The 19,342-nt window shown below is 38.1% G+C and overlaps 1 protein-coding gene and 1 non-coding gene across 2 annotated transcripts in view; both read left to right on the forward strand.

The window, feature by feature from the left end:
- Positions 1–11,003, forward strand: part of PLA2R1 (phospholipase A2 receptor 1) — a 134,261-nt gene extending 123,258 nt beyond the window's left edge. Inside the window, exons 25-30 of the mRNA XM_027559683.1 lie at positions 782–950; positions 3,022–3,162; positions 5,035–5,151; positions 6,416–6,592; positions 8,899–8,931; positions 9,053–11,003. Of these exons, the coding sequence (XP_027415484.1) occupies positions 782–950; positions 3,022–3,162; positions 5,035–5,151; positions 6,416–6,592; positions 8,899–8,931; positions 9,053–9,267 (852 nt within the window). The 3' untranslated portion in view covers positions 9,268–11,003. The remainder of the gene's footprint in view (positions 1–781; positions 951–3,021; positions 3,163–5,034; positions 5,152–6,415; positions 6,593–8,898; positions 8,932–9,052) is intronic.
- Positions 3,293–3,428, forward strand: LOC113881710. The gene has a single exon (XR_003508124.1). It is a non-coding gene; the product is annotated as a small nucleolar RNA SNORA21 (small nucleolar RNA).
- Positions 11,004–19,342: the final 8,339 nt, after the last annotated feature.

Here is a 19,342-nt window from a genome sequence, read left to right on the forward strand (position 1 = left end):
GAACAAGATGGGCTTCCCTGGTGGCTCAGTGGTAAAGAATTCACCTGCCAGTTCAAGAGACGTGTGTTTGATTCCTGGGTTGGGAAGATCCCCTGAAGAAGGAAATGGCAACCCACTTCAGTATTCTTGCCTGGGAAATGTTATGGACAGGGGAGCCTGGTAGGCTACAGTCCATGGGGTCACAAAAGAGTTGGACACCACTTAGCGACTAAACAACAACAATAAAAAACAAGATATAGAACAGCTTCACTCTGACTGCGTACTGGGAAATTTGATGGACAGGAACCAAGGATTCCCAAAAACTAAAAGAGATACTGCTTGTGTCAGAGAGTCCTTTTTGTCAGGCCATACTCACAAGCTGTCCTGCTGCTGCTGCTGCTAAGTCACTTGAGTCGTGTCCAACTCTGTGTGACCCCATAGACGGCAGCCCACCAGGCTCCCCCGTCCCTGGGATTCTCCAGGCAAGAACCCTGGAATGGGTTGCCATTTCCTTCTCCAATGCATGAAAGTGAAAAGTGAAAGGGAAGTCGCTCAGTCGTGTCCGACTCTTAGCGACCCCATGGACTGCAGCCTACCAGGCTCCTCCGTCCATGGGATTTTCCAGGCAGGAGTACTGGAGTGGGGTGCCATTGCCTTCTCCGACAAGCTGTCCTAGGCTTCCTAAAATATGTCTAGAAGTGGAAATAAAAATCCATGTGTGAATTGAGGGCTGCTCAGACAGCACTGGCTGATGCCACCAGCATTCACAGCAAGGAAATGATGGTTCAATTTCTCTCCACAGAATGGTCTTAGTTTTGACTGGTCAGATGGCACCAAATCCTCCTTCACTTTTTGGAAAGATGATGAATCATCCTTCCTTGGTGACTGTGTTTTTGCTGACACCAGTGGACGCTGGAGTAGCACAGCCTGCGAGTCGTATCTGCAAGGAGCCATTTGTCAAGTGCCCACTGGTAGGTTCTATTCAACTCAAGAAATATGTGCTGTAAACCTGTACTATGCAAGGCACTGTGCTAAGCAGGAGCTTTGAGGGAAAGTAGAAAGAATTATCTGCCTTCAAGAAGGATTTGGTCTGGTAGGTGATATACAGACAAAAAACTGTTACAGGAGGCAGGGCTACTAAATGATATAAGAACCATAGCAAGCGTTTTGGGGGTTAGCAAGAAAGTGGACACATTAGATCCATTTGGGGGAAAGTAAAAAGGTTTCTTAAAGGACATGACTGTGGAGATTGGTCTTGATGAATGGGTGGAATCAGGAAACTCTGGGACATGGAGAGGCACTCTGAGCAGAAAGGCTTGGGCACACATGAAAGGAAGAAAGGACTGGACATGTATAAGTAAAGCTGGTGTTGGGATTTTCCTGCATGGCAGGTTTATGGTGAGAGAAGTGGGAAATCAAGCTAGAACCATAGGTTAGGAGCCGGTGTGGAGGATCTTGAATACCTGGAGGATCTTGAATACTGAGGATTTGTTTAAGTCCAAGACTAATAAGATGCTAGGACCATCATCATCATAGTAATAATATTTATACTTATATGTACTCTTGCCTGGAAAATCCCATGGACGGAGGAGCCTGGTGGGCTGCAGTCCATGGGGTCACTAAGAGTCGGACACGACTGAGCGACTTCACTTTCACTTTTCACCTTCATGCATTGGAGAAGGAAATGGTGACCCACTCCGGTGTTCTTGCCTGAAGAATCCCAGGGACGGGGGAGCCTGGCAGGCTGCCGTCTATGGGATCGCACAGAGTCGGACACGACTGAAGTGACTTAGCAGCAGCAGCAGCATATATAAAACATGGTAATAATGACAATAAATCTCATTACACTTAAAGGTCACCTCGTCCAACCAGGTGAACTTTAAAGATTAAACTTAAACTCAGAGCATTAAATAGCTTCCTGAAGATCTCATAGATGTCTAACAACTACTTCTTGGAGTAGAAGCCTAGTTTCCTTGATCTCTGATGTCGTATCTACCCCATTAAATCAGGGCCCTTTTCTTTTGATTGCTTTGGTACATAAAAAGAGAGTTCCTTAACACTAACTGGTTTCTTTTTAAATCTCTCATTTAAGTAAGTGTGCATGTATTTACTTACACTTGGGATACTGTAAGTCAAATAGCACACATATTATATGACTTCAGATCAAAACAATTCAGGACAAAAATGTAAATTATAGTCACATATATTGGGAAAGCTAATTCTCCTTCTAAAATACCATAAAATTATCCTTTTTTTCTCAATAACACTGCATTTATTAAGTGCTTAAGTTGTCAGACACTAGCTCATCTAAACTGCTTAAGTTGTAAGAAAGATGTTATTGTTAACTTTCTTTTATGTGTGTGGGAGTGTGGGGAAGATAGATACCCACAGCCACACACCTAGGATCTCAGAGTGGATGTGTCTGACTCTCATGCTTGCCCTTTGAAGCAAAGTCCATCCCAAATTCCACTTAGTTATATGTTGTGTTATGTTATGTCATGTTATATCATGATATGATATGTTATGACATGACGTGTTACTTTGTTATGATGTTATGTTATATTATGATGTGTTATGCTGTGCTATGTTATGATACTTTACTGAATGATTTATTTTCTCTCATAAGTTAACTAGCAGGAGGATTTACTAAATCTTCACCACTGAATGGAATACATTTTGTTCATTCGAAGTGCCTTTTGTCAACTTCATTCAGCTGCTAGTATTTCTATGAATCTCATTCCCCAGTTTTTCCAATCTTTTTTCCAATACTAATTGTAAATATGAAAGATAGCACCCAAACTAAGCCTATGAAGCTATGCATTAATATACCCTATTATGTATAGGTAAAGATTATTTCTGCCAGACATGCTATAAGCCATTTCAGTTTTGTGATCATTTACATTAAACCCACTCTTTCAGAGTATTATCATGAAAATCTCATTACATATATTTATCTTGGTCTTTCGTAGAGTGTAATACAATGTTTTTCTCAACAAATGAACCCAGTTACCACCCTGAAATCATAACTGATTTTGTTCGTAGAAACAAGACTGTCTGGACGCCTAGAGTTGTGCTCAGAAACATCAATTCCCTGGATAAAATTCAAAAGTAATTGCTACAGTTTTTCTACAGTCCTAGAGAGTACAAGTTTTGAGGCTGCTCATGAATTTTGCAAAAAGAAAGGTAATTCTTTTGTGGTGGTAAAATGCTTTCAATGTGTTCCTTCTTGACATTTCAGTAAACAATGTCGTTTCTTCATTTGTCTGATAATTTAGTGACTTCAGGAGCAAAACAAAAATAATTGAAAAAGTGCCCTCTTTTAAAAGCACTCAGTGGGCCTTTTGCTAACGACCTGCTGAGCTGTCAAGAAAGGGCAGAGTGAAAACGCCGCTTTTGGGTGAAGTGGCAGCACGTTGTGTTGTTTTGCTTCAATCGGTGGTGTGACAAGGTGGAAAAAAATTGAAAAAGTAAACATTATTCAATTTACAGCTAATATGTTCCATGTCCAGAATACAATGAAAAACCCAAGGTGATGTCTCAGGATACTGCACATTCCCAAGAAAGTGTTCCCTTTGAATGTATCTGAATATGAATCTTAACTGTTCTCCCAAATTAACAATCTATGCTTTAAGTACCAGTTTGCATCTTTTTTTTAAATTTAAATTTATTTATTTTCATTGGAGGCTAATTAATTTACAATATTGTATTGGTTTTGCCATACATCAACATGAATCCGCCACAGGTATACACGTGTTCCCCATCCTGAACCCCCCTCCCACCTCCTTCCCCATACCATCCCTCTGGGTCATCCCAGTGCACCAGCCCCAAGCATCCTGTATCCTGCATCGAACCTGGACTGGAGATTCATTTCTTATATGATATTATACATGTTTCAATGCCATTCTCCTAAATCATCCCACCCTCTCCCTCATCCCACCCTCTCCCTCTCCCACAGAGTCCAAAAGACTGTTCTATACATCAGTGTCTCTTTTGCTGTCTCGCATACAGGGTTATCGTTACCATCTTTCTAAATGCCATATATATGCGTTAGTATACTGTATTGGTGTTTTTCTTTCTGGCTAACTTCACTCTGTATAATAGACTCCAGTTTCATCCACCTCATTAGAACTGATTCAAATGTATTCTTTTTAATGGCTGAGTAATACTCCATTGTGTATATGTACCACAGCTTTCTTATCCATTTGTCTGCTGATGGACATCTAGGTTGCTTCCATGTCCTGGCTATTATAAACAGAGCTGCGATGAACATTGGGGTACACATGTCTCTTTCAATTCTGATTTCCTTAGTGTGTATGCCCAACAGTGGGATTGCTGGGTCATAAGGCAGTTCTATTTCCAGTTTTTTAAGGCATCTCCACACTGTTCTCCATAGTGGCTGTACTAGTTTGCATTCCCACCAACAGTGTAAGAGGGTTCCCTTTTCTCCACACCCTCTCCAGCATTTATTGCTTGTAGACTTTTGGATCGCAGCCATTCTGGCTGGCATGAAATGGTACCTCATAGTGGTTTTGATTTGCATTTCTCTGATAATGAGCGATGTTGAGCATCTTTTCATGTGTTTGTTAGCCATCTGTATGTCTTCTTTGGAGAAATGTCTATTTAGTTTCAGTTTGCATCTTTTAATGTGTCATATTACCTTTACAATTTTAATCAAAAATTACTTATTTACAATAGAAATTTTCACTTTTCAAAACCTGAGCTTTTCTTTAATTGAAGTATAGTTGATTTACAATGTGTTAGTTTCTGGTATACAGCGCTTTTATCTCTTTTGCTTTAGGAGTCTGACCTAAGAAAATATTGCTATGATTTATGTCAGAAAATATTTTGCCTATGCTCTCCTCTAGTTTAGTGGTGTTACGTCTTACCTTCAAGTCTTTAAAACATTTTGAGTTTACTTTTGTGTATGGTGTGTGAGGGAGTGCTCTAACTTATTGATTTATATGTGTCAAAGCCTGAGCTTTATGAATTATTATTTTAATTATATTTACATACATACACAAATACTTATCCATTTGCTATTTGTCTCTTTTATAGGCTCTAATCTTTTAACAATCAAAGATGAAGCTGAAAACTCTTTTCTTCTAGAAGAGCTTTTAGCTTTCCGTTCTTCAGTCCAGATGATTTGGCTGAATGCTCAGTTTGATGGTGACAGTAAGTAACTTGGGTAGAAAAGAGGAGAGGCATAAATAAATACAGAGTGGTCAAGGTTGATGCAAATGACATCCGCAAACCAGAAGGCTCTCCTTGGGTACATTTGCTGTGAAAAAAATATCACAAATCCTAAAGCCATTTCTTCCAAAGACAACGTTGCTAACCCTTTTTTATACCCTCTTGTTCTCTGAAATAATCCCAGAAAACCAAAAATGAAAACAAACAAGTTTATTTTATACTTAATCTCACATTATGAAGATGTTTGACTGGAACTTTGTGTTTGCAGACTTAGTCATAAGACATCAAAGTCGTATTTACTTTAAAATATCCTGGGTTCCAAAATGTCATATAAGAGCACAATAGAGTTATGGAAACGTCCCAGTGATAAACAGTGCTAACAGAATTGTTATTTGGTTCTCATAAAAGCCCGAGTTTGTAATCAGATGAGAGTATGATTTTTTTTCTTTATGTTGTTGACGGTTATTGAAAGTACTTGTATCAGAAGAAAGGGGACGTATGTATACCTGTGGCTGATTCACGTTGATATATGACAGAAACAAACACAACACTGTAAAGCAATTATCCTCCAATTAAAAATAAATAAACAAAGAAAGTACTTGTAAAGAAAATTATTTTAAACTGGAATGGAGAACTTGTCACAGGGGTATACCAAGGTGGAGGATGGGTCCACACTGGCAAGGAAAAGTATTTCAATCACAGATATTGCTTAAAACTTCTAGACCAGGGTGATAATAAACAAGCTGACAAATGTATGCTTAGTTATACTGCTTGTTTTAAATCCTTTTCATACAAGGTGCCTCCTTATCACTTACACACAGATGGATTCTACCAGCATCTTCACCTTTTGGTACACCACTGGCTTGCTTTTTTAAAGAAGCTCACTGTAACATTCTTTTAAAAAGTGAGCTCTTTTGTAATGATATAGATGTTAGGATTTCAAATGATTTAAGTTGGTTATAATGATAAAGAACTTTTAAAATTCCAACTTTATATTAAGAAACATGATATCTCAAATGAACTACATTAGAAGCTCGTATCTAGCCTAAAGAGAGTTGTTCACAAGACAGCTTTGCTAACACCTACCTCTGGATGATGAGTTCATGACTGCACCTACTGAACTGAATGCACCAGATAAGGAGAGTCGCATTAAATTTAGGGGCTGCTTTCTATGGTTTATTCAACACTTAGTATGTTTGATAACCATGCACGCAATTCATAATAAGTTAGTGTTTTTTTCCCACAGATGAAACCATAAAGTGGTTTGATGGAACTCCCACAGATCAATCAAACTGGGGTATTCGGAAGCCAGAGGTGTACCACTTCAAACCCCATCTGTGTGTTGCCCTGAGGATTCCTGAAGGAGTGTGGCAATTATCCTCGTGTCAAGACAAAAAGGGATTTATATGTAAAATGGAAGCAGGTGGGTAAAGTTCAAAGGTAAATACTCATTTGATTCCACCCTGACTAAAGCTGACCCACCTCTTTACACTTAAAACTTTTAAAATTCAGGTATTTAGAGAGTATTCAAATAGATTCTGACATTATTGTCTTGTTTTACATCAAATAATTTACAGAACATACCAGCTTTCTCTCATACGCAGAAAAAAATCATTATAAATCAAGTCAAAAACTATGACTTTCTTGTGTCATCTGGCTGTTATATTAATGGGCAAAAAAACAGTTTTACCTCAAGCAAATAGAGCTGGAAATGCAAACAAGCAACTCTCATTTTGGCAACTGCAACTCAGAATTTTAAAGTATCATTTTTGGTCACAGGAAATATAATTCAGGTCTAGGTATCCTTACTGTGGATAAGTAGATGTGTTTTTCTACTGCATGGCATAGTATATTATAAATCATATTTTAACTTCATCTGGAGCTATATACTCAGTTTGTGGTGATGAAAATTTAGAAATATAAGCCAGAAAATTCTAGTCAATTGCAAATGATAGAGATTTCTAAGACAGTAAGGATCATTAACAGTGGAAGATGTTTATAATAATCACAACATTTTCTAAATGCCAGTATTATAAAGAAGGGGGGATTGATGTGGCCTGGGCTCCTGAAGAAGACTTTAGAGAAGGGATGAGGCTTTGTAATAGTAAAAGATAAGGAGAATAGAGGAGGGAAAGAATACTGGACAAACGTTTCAGTAAGACTAAAGACAGAAATAAAGAATGAACTTAAGGCTAGCCCACATTAGGTGGTGATGGGGGTAAAAGCATATTTCTGTAGGCTCCATCCACAGGGAGTGCTGGGTTAAAGAGCTGAACTTCATGGTGAAGGACACAGGGAACCCCTAAGTGCTCTGTAGATACCTACAGTGGATGTAAGGGAGACAGTTGTAATTTGAGCACAAATGAACAAAATGAACAAAAATGGAGGGAGGAAATGGGAAAAGAGAATCATCAGTCTTTAGTGACTGATTAGATACTGGCAATGAAAAAGCAAAAACTGGTAGGTGTAGGAACCAAAGTTTGAGGTTCCAAAAGTGTGGGTATCAGCTCTGTGTGGAAAACATGGCTAACCTAATAAATAGCATGCCTAAGCAACCACTAGCATTCAGCTATCAAGAACAAATTAGAAACACCTCATATCTGTTCAAATCTTTAAGGTTTCCTGTACTACACAGGGCACCTCTTTTACCCTTCACGACAAGTTTTCAAGGCAGTGAAACAGATACAACACTCCCATGTTACAGATGAGAAAAGTACTTGTCCAAACTGAGGCCACAGGGAGGACTACATTCCAAATTTTCTGATTCCATGTGTCCCTTCTATACCTGCCCACTGCCTCCATCCAGAGAATGAATACCCATTCATCAGTCTTTCTTTGAAAAGTATCCTTACACATACACAATACTACGTTTTCAATAATATTATGTAAAATCATACAGTATTGTTTTTAAATTGCAAAATCAAGGTTTTATATATATATATATGTATATATATATATATATATATAACTGTGTTTTTGTTACTGGTAACAATGTTGACATTTCTTCATGGGTCTTAAGTACTGCACCAAGTAGTCCTCCACTGACAAGTCCTTTACTTCTCTTTCTCTGGGTCATTCCCTGTATATTTCTCTGGATCTTTGCCTAGATAAAAAATAGCAGAGTTTAAATTCTGATATAGAGTCTTCCTTGAAAAGATACATTCTTTCAGTAGAAGATCCTCAAACAGGAACCCTCAAACTTTTTGAATGGAAGAGCTATTACTCATTTCCCAAGATTCTTGAGACATGAGAAGGTACTCATTTTTTAAATCTGCAAAAAGCCAGGGAGGTTATCATTACTGGACCAACTCCACATCAGATCCCAACAAAACTGAGTTCCTTGTAGGCAGGGACTATATTTTACTCATATTTCTATTGCAGCACAGTGTTGAGACTGGATGAGGATTCTTCAGCTTAAAAAAAGGCAGTGTATGTCTTTGTGAGCACTAGTATTGATGATTAAATAAATCAGGGGTCAGCAAATTTTTCTTGTAAAGGATTAAATAGTAAATATTTCAGGATATAGGAGCCATATGGTCTCTGTCACACTTCAACTGTAGCAAAAAAGCAGCCAAAGACAACAGAAACATGGCTGAGTTCTAATAAAACATTATTTATAAAAACATGTGCTCAGATTTGATCCATGGGCCATCATTTTCTGAAGTAATGACATAACTTTGCTGAATTAAAAGGAAAATTTCATCTCAATATCTTTGTATTTGATTTTAGATATTCACACAGTAAAGAAGCATCCAGGAAAAGGTAGGTTTGGAACAGTAGAGAACATTTTGATTTTTCATAGAAATAAAATAGAAAGTAACTATGTGACAGTAACTATCTGACTTCATTGTCACTGAAGTTTTCTTTTTTCATCTCCTTGCAGGACCAAGTCACAGTGTTATACCTCTTACAGTAGCACTGACACTGCTAGTAATTCTGGCAATTTCCACACTTTCCTTCTGCATGTACAAGCACAGTCACATTATCTTCGGGAGACTTGCTCAGTTTAGAAATCCTTACTATCCTTCAGCCAACTTTAGTACAGTACATTTAGAAGAAAATATTCTCATTTCTGATCTTGAGAAGAATGACCAGTAATAACGAAGTGAGAGAACATCACGGCGGTGAGAATGAGCAAAGAAGAGTATTTTCCTTTACAGACCAGATGCCACTATAATGTCAATTGTGTTACCATCTTCGTTATTCTTAAAATGATTACTGGTTTTGAATTGTAACCAAATCAGATAGGTGTTCATTTATTTATTTCCTCAAACTGTGATCTATTCTTAAAAGGGGGAAAATTTACAGTGCTTATTATTCAGAAAACAAGAACTATTAAAAGCAACTCCCAAATGAGACCCCTCAAACCAACATGAATAATGGTTTTTGCATTAATATGCTTTTACCAAAAATTCTGGGGAATTTTTAAACTAATTTGATATCTATTCAGATGTTTACTAATACTCATTCCATGAAAAGAGAGCGGGGTGGGAAGCAAAACAAATTTTAAAGTCCTACACTCATAGAAGAAAGGAAAGAGAAAAGGCTTCAGAGAGGATTCTTGTTTGGTTTTTATTCAATCAGTTTAACAGCAGGGTTTGCAAAACACTAATATCTCAGCTTAATACTCACAGGTTCTGGACTCTATACTAATATTTAGGGTGACATTCATTTTTATTAGTTCTGTCTTCTCAAACTAAAGGAAAATAACCTTTCTTTAAATAGTAAAGATCTTTTAGCAGTACTCTTTCAAAAGCAACCATGCAATGTGACCTAAAATCATCAATTACTAAATGATAACAAAGTTAGTTTTTTAAAAAAAACCTTATAGATAAGCTCAAAGGAATATATTGAGATCTTAATACTGTTAAAATTTATAAGCTTTATTTAAGACTAAAGATATAAATTTAGACCACTCATAACAACCAAAAGATGTAAAATGTAACTTGAATTTAAAGGGAAAAAGTTAAAGATCTGAATTACAGTTTCATCAGAATGAGACTAGAGGATGTGATGAGAAGTACTAAAAAATTACTCTCCAGAGTAATCTAGATACCTTTGCTATATAGAGTTTATTTAGTAAATTATTGTTTGGGGGAACCATCTCCATTTGCATTGGACTAGTTAGTCTGGTCAGTAAAAAATAAAAGCATGATACTAATACATAAATTAAAAATCACAGACTTGGTCTTCATTCATTTTTTATAAACAAAAAAGACTTCATAGTCAATATTCAAAACTTTACTCATTACATAAATGTTTATCAAGTTCCTGTTAAGAACCAAGAGCCATTTTAGAAACTGGAGGTACTGGGGTAAGCACTTAGTTTCTAATGAAGGAAAACCAACAGTAAAGCAGTCAAGAAACATATAAGAATAAAATAGCAGGTGGGTATGAAGACTAAGTAAGGGCCTACGATAGAGAGAGACTGGGAGAGTCTCCCTAGAGGGTGCATTTTCATTATTACAACCAGCTTCCTCAAAACTGGTGGCAGTCACAGGATGAAGCTTAGAGGAAGTAGGAATAAGCCTCTACGTGGAAAACTATCATCATTAGAAACACAATTTGAAGAATGTGTCCTAAGAATGAAGTCTTTGTGGCCTGAAACAGTTAATACAGAGTCCAAAAGCAGCTGTTTGCTACTGCTGTGTCATTACACGCTGAGACAATCTACTTCCATAATTCTGTTTGTTAAGGGACTATTTTTTATTTTAAGATAGTACATTATGTGGCAGTTGTATGTTTATGACTCAAAAGAAGAACTGGCCTGGACTAACCAGATGTTTAGCCCAATTTAATAATCTGTCAAGTGAAATTAAAGTTCTGTTCTTGTCGGTTGTCTTGCTAAAAACTGCTAATCAACTATCTTTCCAGTCAAGGTATATTGAAGTGAATAGTCAGTCACACATAAAAATTTGACAAAGTATGTCATTAGTAAAGTGATTTTGCAGGAAAAAACTGTACTGTGCATCAGTGCTCTGTACTTTGATATTTAGTATTAAACCACATCCCCATGGACAGGTCACACGCTACTTACCATTAATGAAAGTACAGAAATAAGAAGTACTGAGATATTCTGCTTTATTCATATACGTGCACTTTAAAAAAAAAACTTTCTTCCACAACTATTTTTTAACTGAGCTAGACTTCATAGATATACAAGAAAAGAAACAAAGTAGCAGGGTCACAAACTCAGTTCAGTTCAGTTGCTCAGTCGTGTCGGACACTTTGTGACCCCACGGACTGCAGCCCACCAGGCTTCCCTGTCCATCACCAACTCCCGGACCTTTCTCAAACTCACATCCATTGAGTCGTTGCTGCCATCCAACTGTCTCATCCTCTGTCATCCCCTTCTCCTCCTGTCTTCAATCTTTCCCAGCATCAGGGTCTATTCCAATGAGTCAGTTCTTCGCATCAGGTGGCCAAAGTATTGGAGCTTCAGCTTCAGCATCAGTCCTTCCAATGAATATTCAGGACCGATCTCCTTTAGGATGGACTGGTTGGATCTCCTTGCAGTCCAAGGGATTCTTAAGAGTCTTCTCCAACACCACAGTTCAAAAGCATCAATTCTTTGGTGCTCAGCTTTCTTTATGGTCCAACTCTCGCATTCATACACGACTACTGGAAAAACCATAGCTTTGATGAGATGAACCTTTGTTAACTAAATAATGTCTCTGCTTTTTAATATGCTGTCTAGGTTGGTCTTAGCTTTTCTTCTAAGGAGCAAGCATCTTTTAATTTCATGGCTGCGGTCACCATCTGCAGTGATTTTGGAGCCCAGATAAATAAAGTCCGTCACTGTTTCCATTGTTTCCCCATCTATTTGCCGTGAAGTGATGGGACTGGATAATTAATATGCTCCCTCCAAAAAGGGTCAATTATTTTCTATAGCTCTGAGTGATGGGAAATTTTAAAGATATTTCCAACTGAACATATCTTGGGCTCTTCCAATTTCAACTGTCTCAGTTTACATGCTTCTTCTATTGAAAGTTCCACTTCCTATCAAGGGTGCATTACATGGTCTCATTAGATAAACATTCAGTCTTCTGAAGTTGACATTCCCTCCTCAAAATGGTGATTGGATATATGAAACTTGTTGTATCCTTGTGGTGGGGGCTTCCCTGATAGCTCAGCTGGTAAACAATCTGCCTGCAATGCAGGAGACCCCAGTTCGATTCCTAGGTCAGGAAGATCCACTGGAGAAGGGATAGGCTACCCACTCCAGTATTCTTGGACTTCCCTTATAGCTCAGTTGTTAAAGAATCTTCCTGCAGTGTGGGAGATCTGGGTTTAATCCCTGGGAAAAGCTACCCACTCCAGCATTCTAGCCTGGAGAATTCCATGGACTGTATAGTCCAAGGGGTCACAAACAGTCAGACACAACTGAGTGACATTCCTTTCATTTGTGTCTTGTGGTTCAGGGAGAGTAGGTGATAACTGACTGGGAATCCTGCTGGCATCTCTATGGAGTCTGTATTTGGTGTAACATGTAGTCTAGTCTCTTGGTTTGGCCCCATCCTGGTTTTCCCTGGCACTGCCGCTCCCTAGAGAATTGTCCGTGATTCCCATTCAATTCTCCACCTGGATATTACAATTCTAGACAGTAAAGCCACGTCACATCTGCAGTAGCATCATCAGCTACTCTCTTAGTCAGGAGGCTTAATACTGTAGCAAACAATCCCCAAATCTCATTGACTTCACACAACAAAGGTTTATTTCTCATCCGCACCAACTTTGCTCTATTCAGCTATTCGTGGGTCCAGGCTCCTCCTAAACATCCACAGTAGGGCCTCTATCTCCAAAAGCCTTGGTTGCCTCAGTGGTCCCTTACCTCTGCCTGACGGAAGTTAAAGATCTCCTTGTTAATTATGTAGTTTCCATGGGCTATTGAAATACATTCTCCACGTAAACAGCCTTTAACTTGAGAACATGTACCCTATGGGTACATAAAGACTTCCAAGGGATACAGGGCAGGGATATTGCTGGGGAGCTCAGTTTCCAGATGCTTTAACCTTTAAACATATTCTTTCTTAGAAGTTACTTGCCTGAGATCAAGGTGTCATGCTAGTTCTTCTTTCCCATCTCTTTTAGCAGAAATGTCTGTCTCTACCTCAAAAAAAAAAAAAAAAAAAGACATGGCTTTTACTCAAAATATGATGATGATGCCTTATCTTGGTAAAGTCCTCCATGGACCAAAGACAGAAAAAAATTTCAAAATAATGATGTCAGTGAAATTTCTTTTAATAAAGGAATTCTTAAATCCACATTTATTCTCATGTCTTTCCCTCTTTTTATACATTTTTCTGTTAAGGATGAAGTGATAAATTAGAAATGGGTTATTCTGCCCATGTTGGGATAGTCTAAATTAATATGCATTTCATATACATACATATAAACAGCAGGAGTGATAACTACCTTCCTTTGAGACAGCCCCTGTCTATTATGAAAGACTGTATCTGGAGAGAATATCTCAGAAAAGCAAAGTAAAGACAGTGCAACTGTTGATAAGACCCTGAAGTGTTACTTTATAAGCTCATGGCAAGGCTCTGTGTTTTATTTATCTTAGATTTCTAACTGAGCTTTGGGGAAGAGTATTATCATGCTTATTTGAACTGAAAAATGAAATCATAATTTTTTTGAACATTGTCTTATTTGGCTCATTTGACAATAAAGATTGGCTTTACCAATTATGTTTTATGGTGAAATTTTTCATTAAATTGGATGAACTGTATATGCAAATCAAGTGTTTGGATTAAAGCATGTATAAAATAAAGACATTTAATAGAAAAGTAGTATTGACCAAAGTATGATACAATTAACAATATTTTATTTTTCCCAACCTTCATATGCCAGGCAAAACAAGGTGCCCATAAGTGAAAGAGTAATAGGCATAATTGATAGTCATTTAGAAAGGAGTAGAGAACTCTGAAGTTTCTGTGTCTAGAAGCACAACATGGCACTTCGTCTCATATACCATTGGCCCGAATTAGCCACAGGGTCCAATCTAACTGCAGGGAAGCCTGGGAGGTCTCCCAGTATGCTCAGGAAGGAGAGGATAATGGACAATAGTGAGCACCAACAACCTCTGCCAGCTTTCTCAGCACATATAGCTACAAAAGAAAGGGGCTGGGGAGAATAGAATTCATGCTGAATCTTGATTCATGCTAGCAATTTTAAATTAATATTAATTAATTTCATCTATGGTACATACATTTCATTAAGAGATGAAATATAACATTTTATTTTTATATATACTATTTATCAACCATTGTAATATATTCATATCTGTCAGATAATAATTATAATAGTAATTGTAATGGAAACTCAATACAGAAGAAAATGTGTAACACAGCCTATGTTCACAGGGAAATTTTTAAAAATAATTTTAACTTATCTTTTTACTGTAGGCAAATATGACAAGGAAATGAATAAAATAGTTTCAAGAATAAAAATATATTACATTAGGATAAAATTCATAGGGGGATTGGAATGGAAATACAAGACTAAACAGAAAAAGAAACAAGAATCTTTGACTGCTAAAGTTTGTTTGTATTTCTATTTTTAAATAGATTATGATAGAATTCAAACTGTTATGGTATTATCAATCAAAAGAATTAGGGCTTCTTGGTGAAGTGATTGGTTTCAGGTCTGGGGCAGGAAAAATACAAGATGAAACTGGAATATCTTATGATGACAGAAAGTAAGGAAATGCTCACAAAAAGATGAGATCATGTCCAAAGGACACAGGACCAAACTGAAGGAGCTCCCAATGGTCAAAATTGGAACACTGAGTGACAAAATAATAACAGTATTGGGGTTTTAAGCATAGAATATCTATGAGTCCAGATTAATGTAAATAAATAAGTAAGCAAATCAAGGAGAAGCAGCAGTTCTTTTCTACTGAAGAATTTCAATTAAAAACGTAGAAGGAATGAGAGAGACAAAAATCACCATTAATAAAACACAACAGTAATCATTGTTACAGCAAGATCCACTAGCGTGTTCTAAAATTCGTGGGTGAACATTTAAGAAGAAACAGAAATTTTTATAGCCTTAATATATTGCCTCCAAAATAGTCACAAATTATAACTGGAATTCCATTTCTATTATAACTGGAAAGTACTAACTTTATAAGAGAAACCTCAGGGTTAAGATAAGCAGTAATAAGCCACAGCAGCATCAGGTATCCTCCAGCATCATGCCCTAAGAAGGGCACATGACTTTTTGGTATCTACCCAAATAATGCGTAATCCCCATTTAACAATAAAAAAATCAGACAAATTCAAATTGACAAGCATTACACAAAATAATTGATGACTTCAAAAGTGTCCAGGTCATGAAAGATAAGGAAAGATTGAGGAAATGTCACAGATTGGAGGAGAATAAGGAGCCATGACAACTAAAGGCAAGGTAAAATCCTGAATTGGATCCTGAAACAGAAAATGGATATTGTGGGAAAACGTGACATTATAATAAAATTTGTAGTTAGCAGTATTATATCAGTAGTAATTTCTTAGTTTTAGATTGTACTATTATATGATATGCACCATTAGAAGTTGAGTGAATGGTGTATAGAAATTCTCTGTACTATGCTGATACTGTACTGTGCTGGAAATTTTCTATAAAGCTAAACTTATTTCAAAATAAAAGGCTAAAAATAGGCTATGATATTATATTCCACTGGATGTGTTGAAAGGATGACACGATGTTTTTACTTTTAAATGTCATTATAATATGATGAAAATTGCATCTTAATTATAAAAAATTTTAAATGTCAAATTAGAAATGTAGGGAGGGATTTTTTTCCAAAATTCTTTTAGGAGTATGCAAGCAAAAATATTTAAGGACCATTGTTATATGACATTCTCTTCTCCTGCCCCAAATAACAACCAAGCAAAACCCAATTTTTCTTCAATCTAATAGCTCGTCCATGGAAGAATTTAGACCAACATATATCTTGTTGTTGGAGAAGGAAATTGCAACCCACTCCAGTATTCCTGCCTGGAGAATCCCATGGACAGAGGAGCCTGGCAGGCTACAGTCCATGGGGTCGCAAGAGTCGGACACGACTGAAGCGACTTTACTACTACTAGTAATCCCCTGTGCTTCCCTGGTGGCTCAGAGGTTAAAGGGTCTGCCCGCAAAAATGCGGGAGACCTGGGTTCGATCCCTGGGTTGGGAAGATCCCCTGGAAAAGGAAATGGCAACCCACTCCAGTATTCTCGCCTGGAGAATCCCATGGACGGAGGAGCCTGGTGGGCTACAGTCCACGGGGTCGCAGAGAGTCGGACACGACTGAAGCGACTTAGCAGCAGTAGCATATCTTGTTGTCAGCTTTCTGCCTTCTGTGCTCCTGCCTGGAAAATCCCATGGACGGAGGAGCCTGGTAGGCTGCAGACACGACTGAGCGACTTCACTTTCACTTTTCACTTTCATGCCTTGGAGAAGGAAATGGCAACCCATTCCAGGGTTCTTGCCTGGAGAATCCCAGGGACCGGGGAGCCTGGTGGGCTGCCGTCTATGGGGTCACACAGAGTTGGACACAACTGAAGTGACTTAGCAGCAGCAGTGTCTTATCAGCATTTCCAATTCTCTCGCTCCCGTTTATCCATTACAACCTCATGGCTTACTCTTCATGGTAGACAAAGTACAGAAGGGGAAAAACAAAACTTCTTAGTTTCCTCTTTGTTCTTAGGGAAGAAACATTGGGAAACATTTCAAATGTTACATTCCATCAAAATTCTTATCTCCAACATTTTTTTTTGTACCTCTTTTTTTTTTAACTTTACAATATTGTATTGGTTTTGCCATATATCAACATGAACCCACCACGGGTATACACGTGTTCCCCATCCCTCCCTCCTCCTCTCTCCCCGTACCATCCCTCTGAGTCGTCCCAGTGCACCAGCGCCAAGCATCCAGTATCGTGCATCGAACCTGGACTGGTGACTCATTTCATATATGATATTATACATGTTTCAATGCCATTCTCCCAAATCATCCCACCCTCTCCCTCTCCCACAGAGTCCACAAGACTGTTCTATGTATCAGTGTCTCTTTTGCTGTCTCATATACAGGGTTATTGTTACCATCTTTCTAAATTCCATATATATGCGTTAGTAAACTGTATTGGTGTTTTTCTTTCTGGCTTACTTCACTTTGCATAATAGGCTTCAGTTTCATCCACCTCATTAGAACTGATTCAAATGTATTCTTTTTAATAGCTGAGTAATGCTCCATTGTGTATATGTACAACTGCTTTCTTATCCATTCATCTGCTGATGGACATCTAGGTTGCTGCCATGTCCTGGCTATTATAAACAGTGCTGTGATGAACATTGGGATACATGTGTCTCTTTCAATTCTGGTTTCCTCCGTGTGTATGCCCAGCAGTGGGATTTCTGGGTCATAAGGCAGTTCTATTTCCAGTTTTTTAAGGAATCTCCACACTGTTCTCCATAGTGGCTGTACTAGTTTGCATTCCCACCAACAGTGTAAGAGGGTTCCCTTTTCTCCACACCCTCTCCAGCATTTACTGCTTGTAGACTTTTGGATCACAGCCATTCTGACTGGCGTGAAATGGTACCTCATAGTGGTTTTGATTTGCATTTCTCTGATAATGAGTGATGTTGAGCATCTTTTCATGTGTTTGTTAGCCATGATATGTCTTCTTTGGAGAAATGTCTATTTAGTTCTTTGGCCCATTTTTTGATTGGGTCATTTATTTTTCTGGAATTGAGCTGTAGGAGTTGCTTGTATATTTTTGAGATTAGTTGTTTGTCATTTGGTATTTGAGATTAGTTTGAGATTAGTTGAGATTAGTTGCTTCGTTTGCTATTATTTTCTCCCATTCTGAAGGCTGCCTTTTCACCTTGCTAATAGTTTCCTTTGTTGTGCAGAAGCTTTTAAGTTTAACTAGGTCCCATTTGTTTATTTTTGCTTTTATTTCCAATATTCTGGGAGGTGGGTCATAGAGGATCCTGCTGTGATGTATGTCGGAGAGTGTTTTGCCTATGTTTTCCTCTAGGAGTTTTATAGTTTCTATCTTACATTTAGATCTTTAATCCAGTTTGAGTTTATTTTTGTGTATGGTGTTAGAAAGTGTTCTAGTTTCATTCTTTTACAAGTGGTTGAGCAGTTTTCCCAGCACCACTTGTTAAAGAGATTGTCTTTAATTCATTGTATATTCTTGCCTCCTTTGTCAAAGATAAGGTGTCCATAGGTGCGTGGATTTATCTTTGGGCTTTCTATTTTGTTCCATTGATCTATATTTCTGTCTTTGTGCCAGTACCATACTGTTTTGATGACTGTGGCTTTGTAGTAGAGCCTGGAGTCAGGCAGGTTGATTCCTCCAGTTCCATTCTTCTTTCTAATCACCAACATTTATATGAAACTTTGCAATGATTATTACTATACATGGTTGGAATCTTTATTCCCTTTTCTTCCACCCCTCAAAAGCAACTGGCAGGGTGAAATCCAGCCTTCTACCTGTTTCTGTAAATAAAGTTACGGGAACACAGCAATCCTCATTCATTCACTCACTGTGTATGACTGCTTCCAGGCTAGGGCAGCAGAGTTGAGTGGCTGCAACATACACTGAAGGGCTTGAAATCCTTTGGTATTTACCTCTCACCCTTTATAGGAGAGGTCTGCTGACCCCTGATTTAGAAAATAAATATCTAGAAGCGAAGTCTAACATCCTTTGGTAAGTCTTACAAGCATTATAATACACATGGGAAGCACTTCAGTGTATTGATAAGCACTTCTATTTGGATCCATGTGAAAGTCACTCAGTCATGTCTGACTCTTTGCAAACCCATGGACTATACAGTCCATGGAATTCTCCAGGCCAGAATACTGGAGTGGGTAGCCTTTGCCTTCTCCAGGGGATCGTCCCAACCCAGGGATTGAACCCAGGTCTCCTGCATTGCAGGTGGATTCTTTACCAGCTGAGCCACAAGGAAAGCCCAAGAATACTGGAGTGGGTAGCCTATCCCTTCTCCAGAGGATCTTCCTGACCCAGGAATTGAACCAGGGTCTCCTGCATTGCAGGCAGATTGTTTACCAGTTGAGGAGGAGGAGGAAGAGGAGGAAGAAGAAGAAGAGGAAGAGGAAGAAGAAGAAGAGGAAGAAGAAGAAGAAATGTCTATCAGAGAAGCCTGAAACATTTATT

Source organism: Bos indicus x Bos taurus, chromosome 2 (assembly GCF_003369695.1).
Source record: "Bos indicus x Bos taurus breed Angus x Brahman F1 hybrid chromosome 2, Bos_hybrid_MaternalHap_v2.0, whole genome shotgun sequence".
Classification (NCBI taxonomy): domain Eukaryota; kingdom Metazoa; phylum Chordata; class Mammalia; order Artiodactyla; family Bovidae; genus Bos; species Bos indicus x Bos taurus.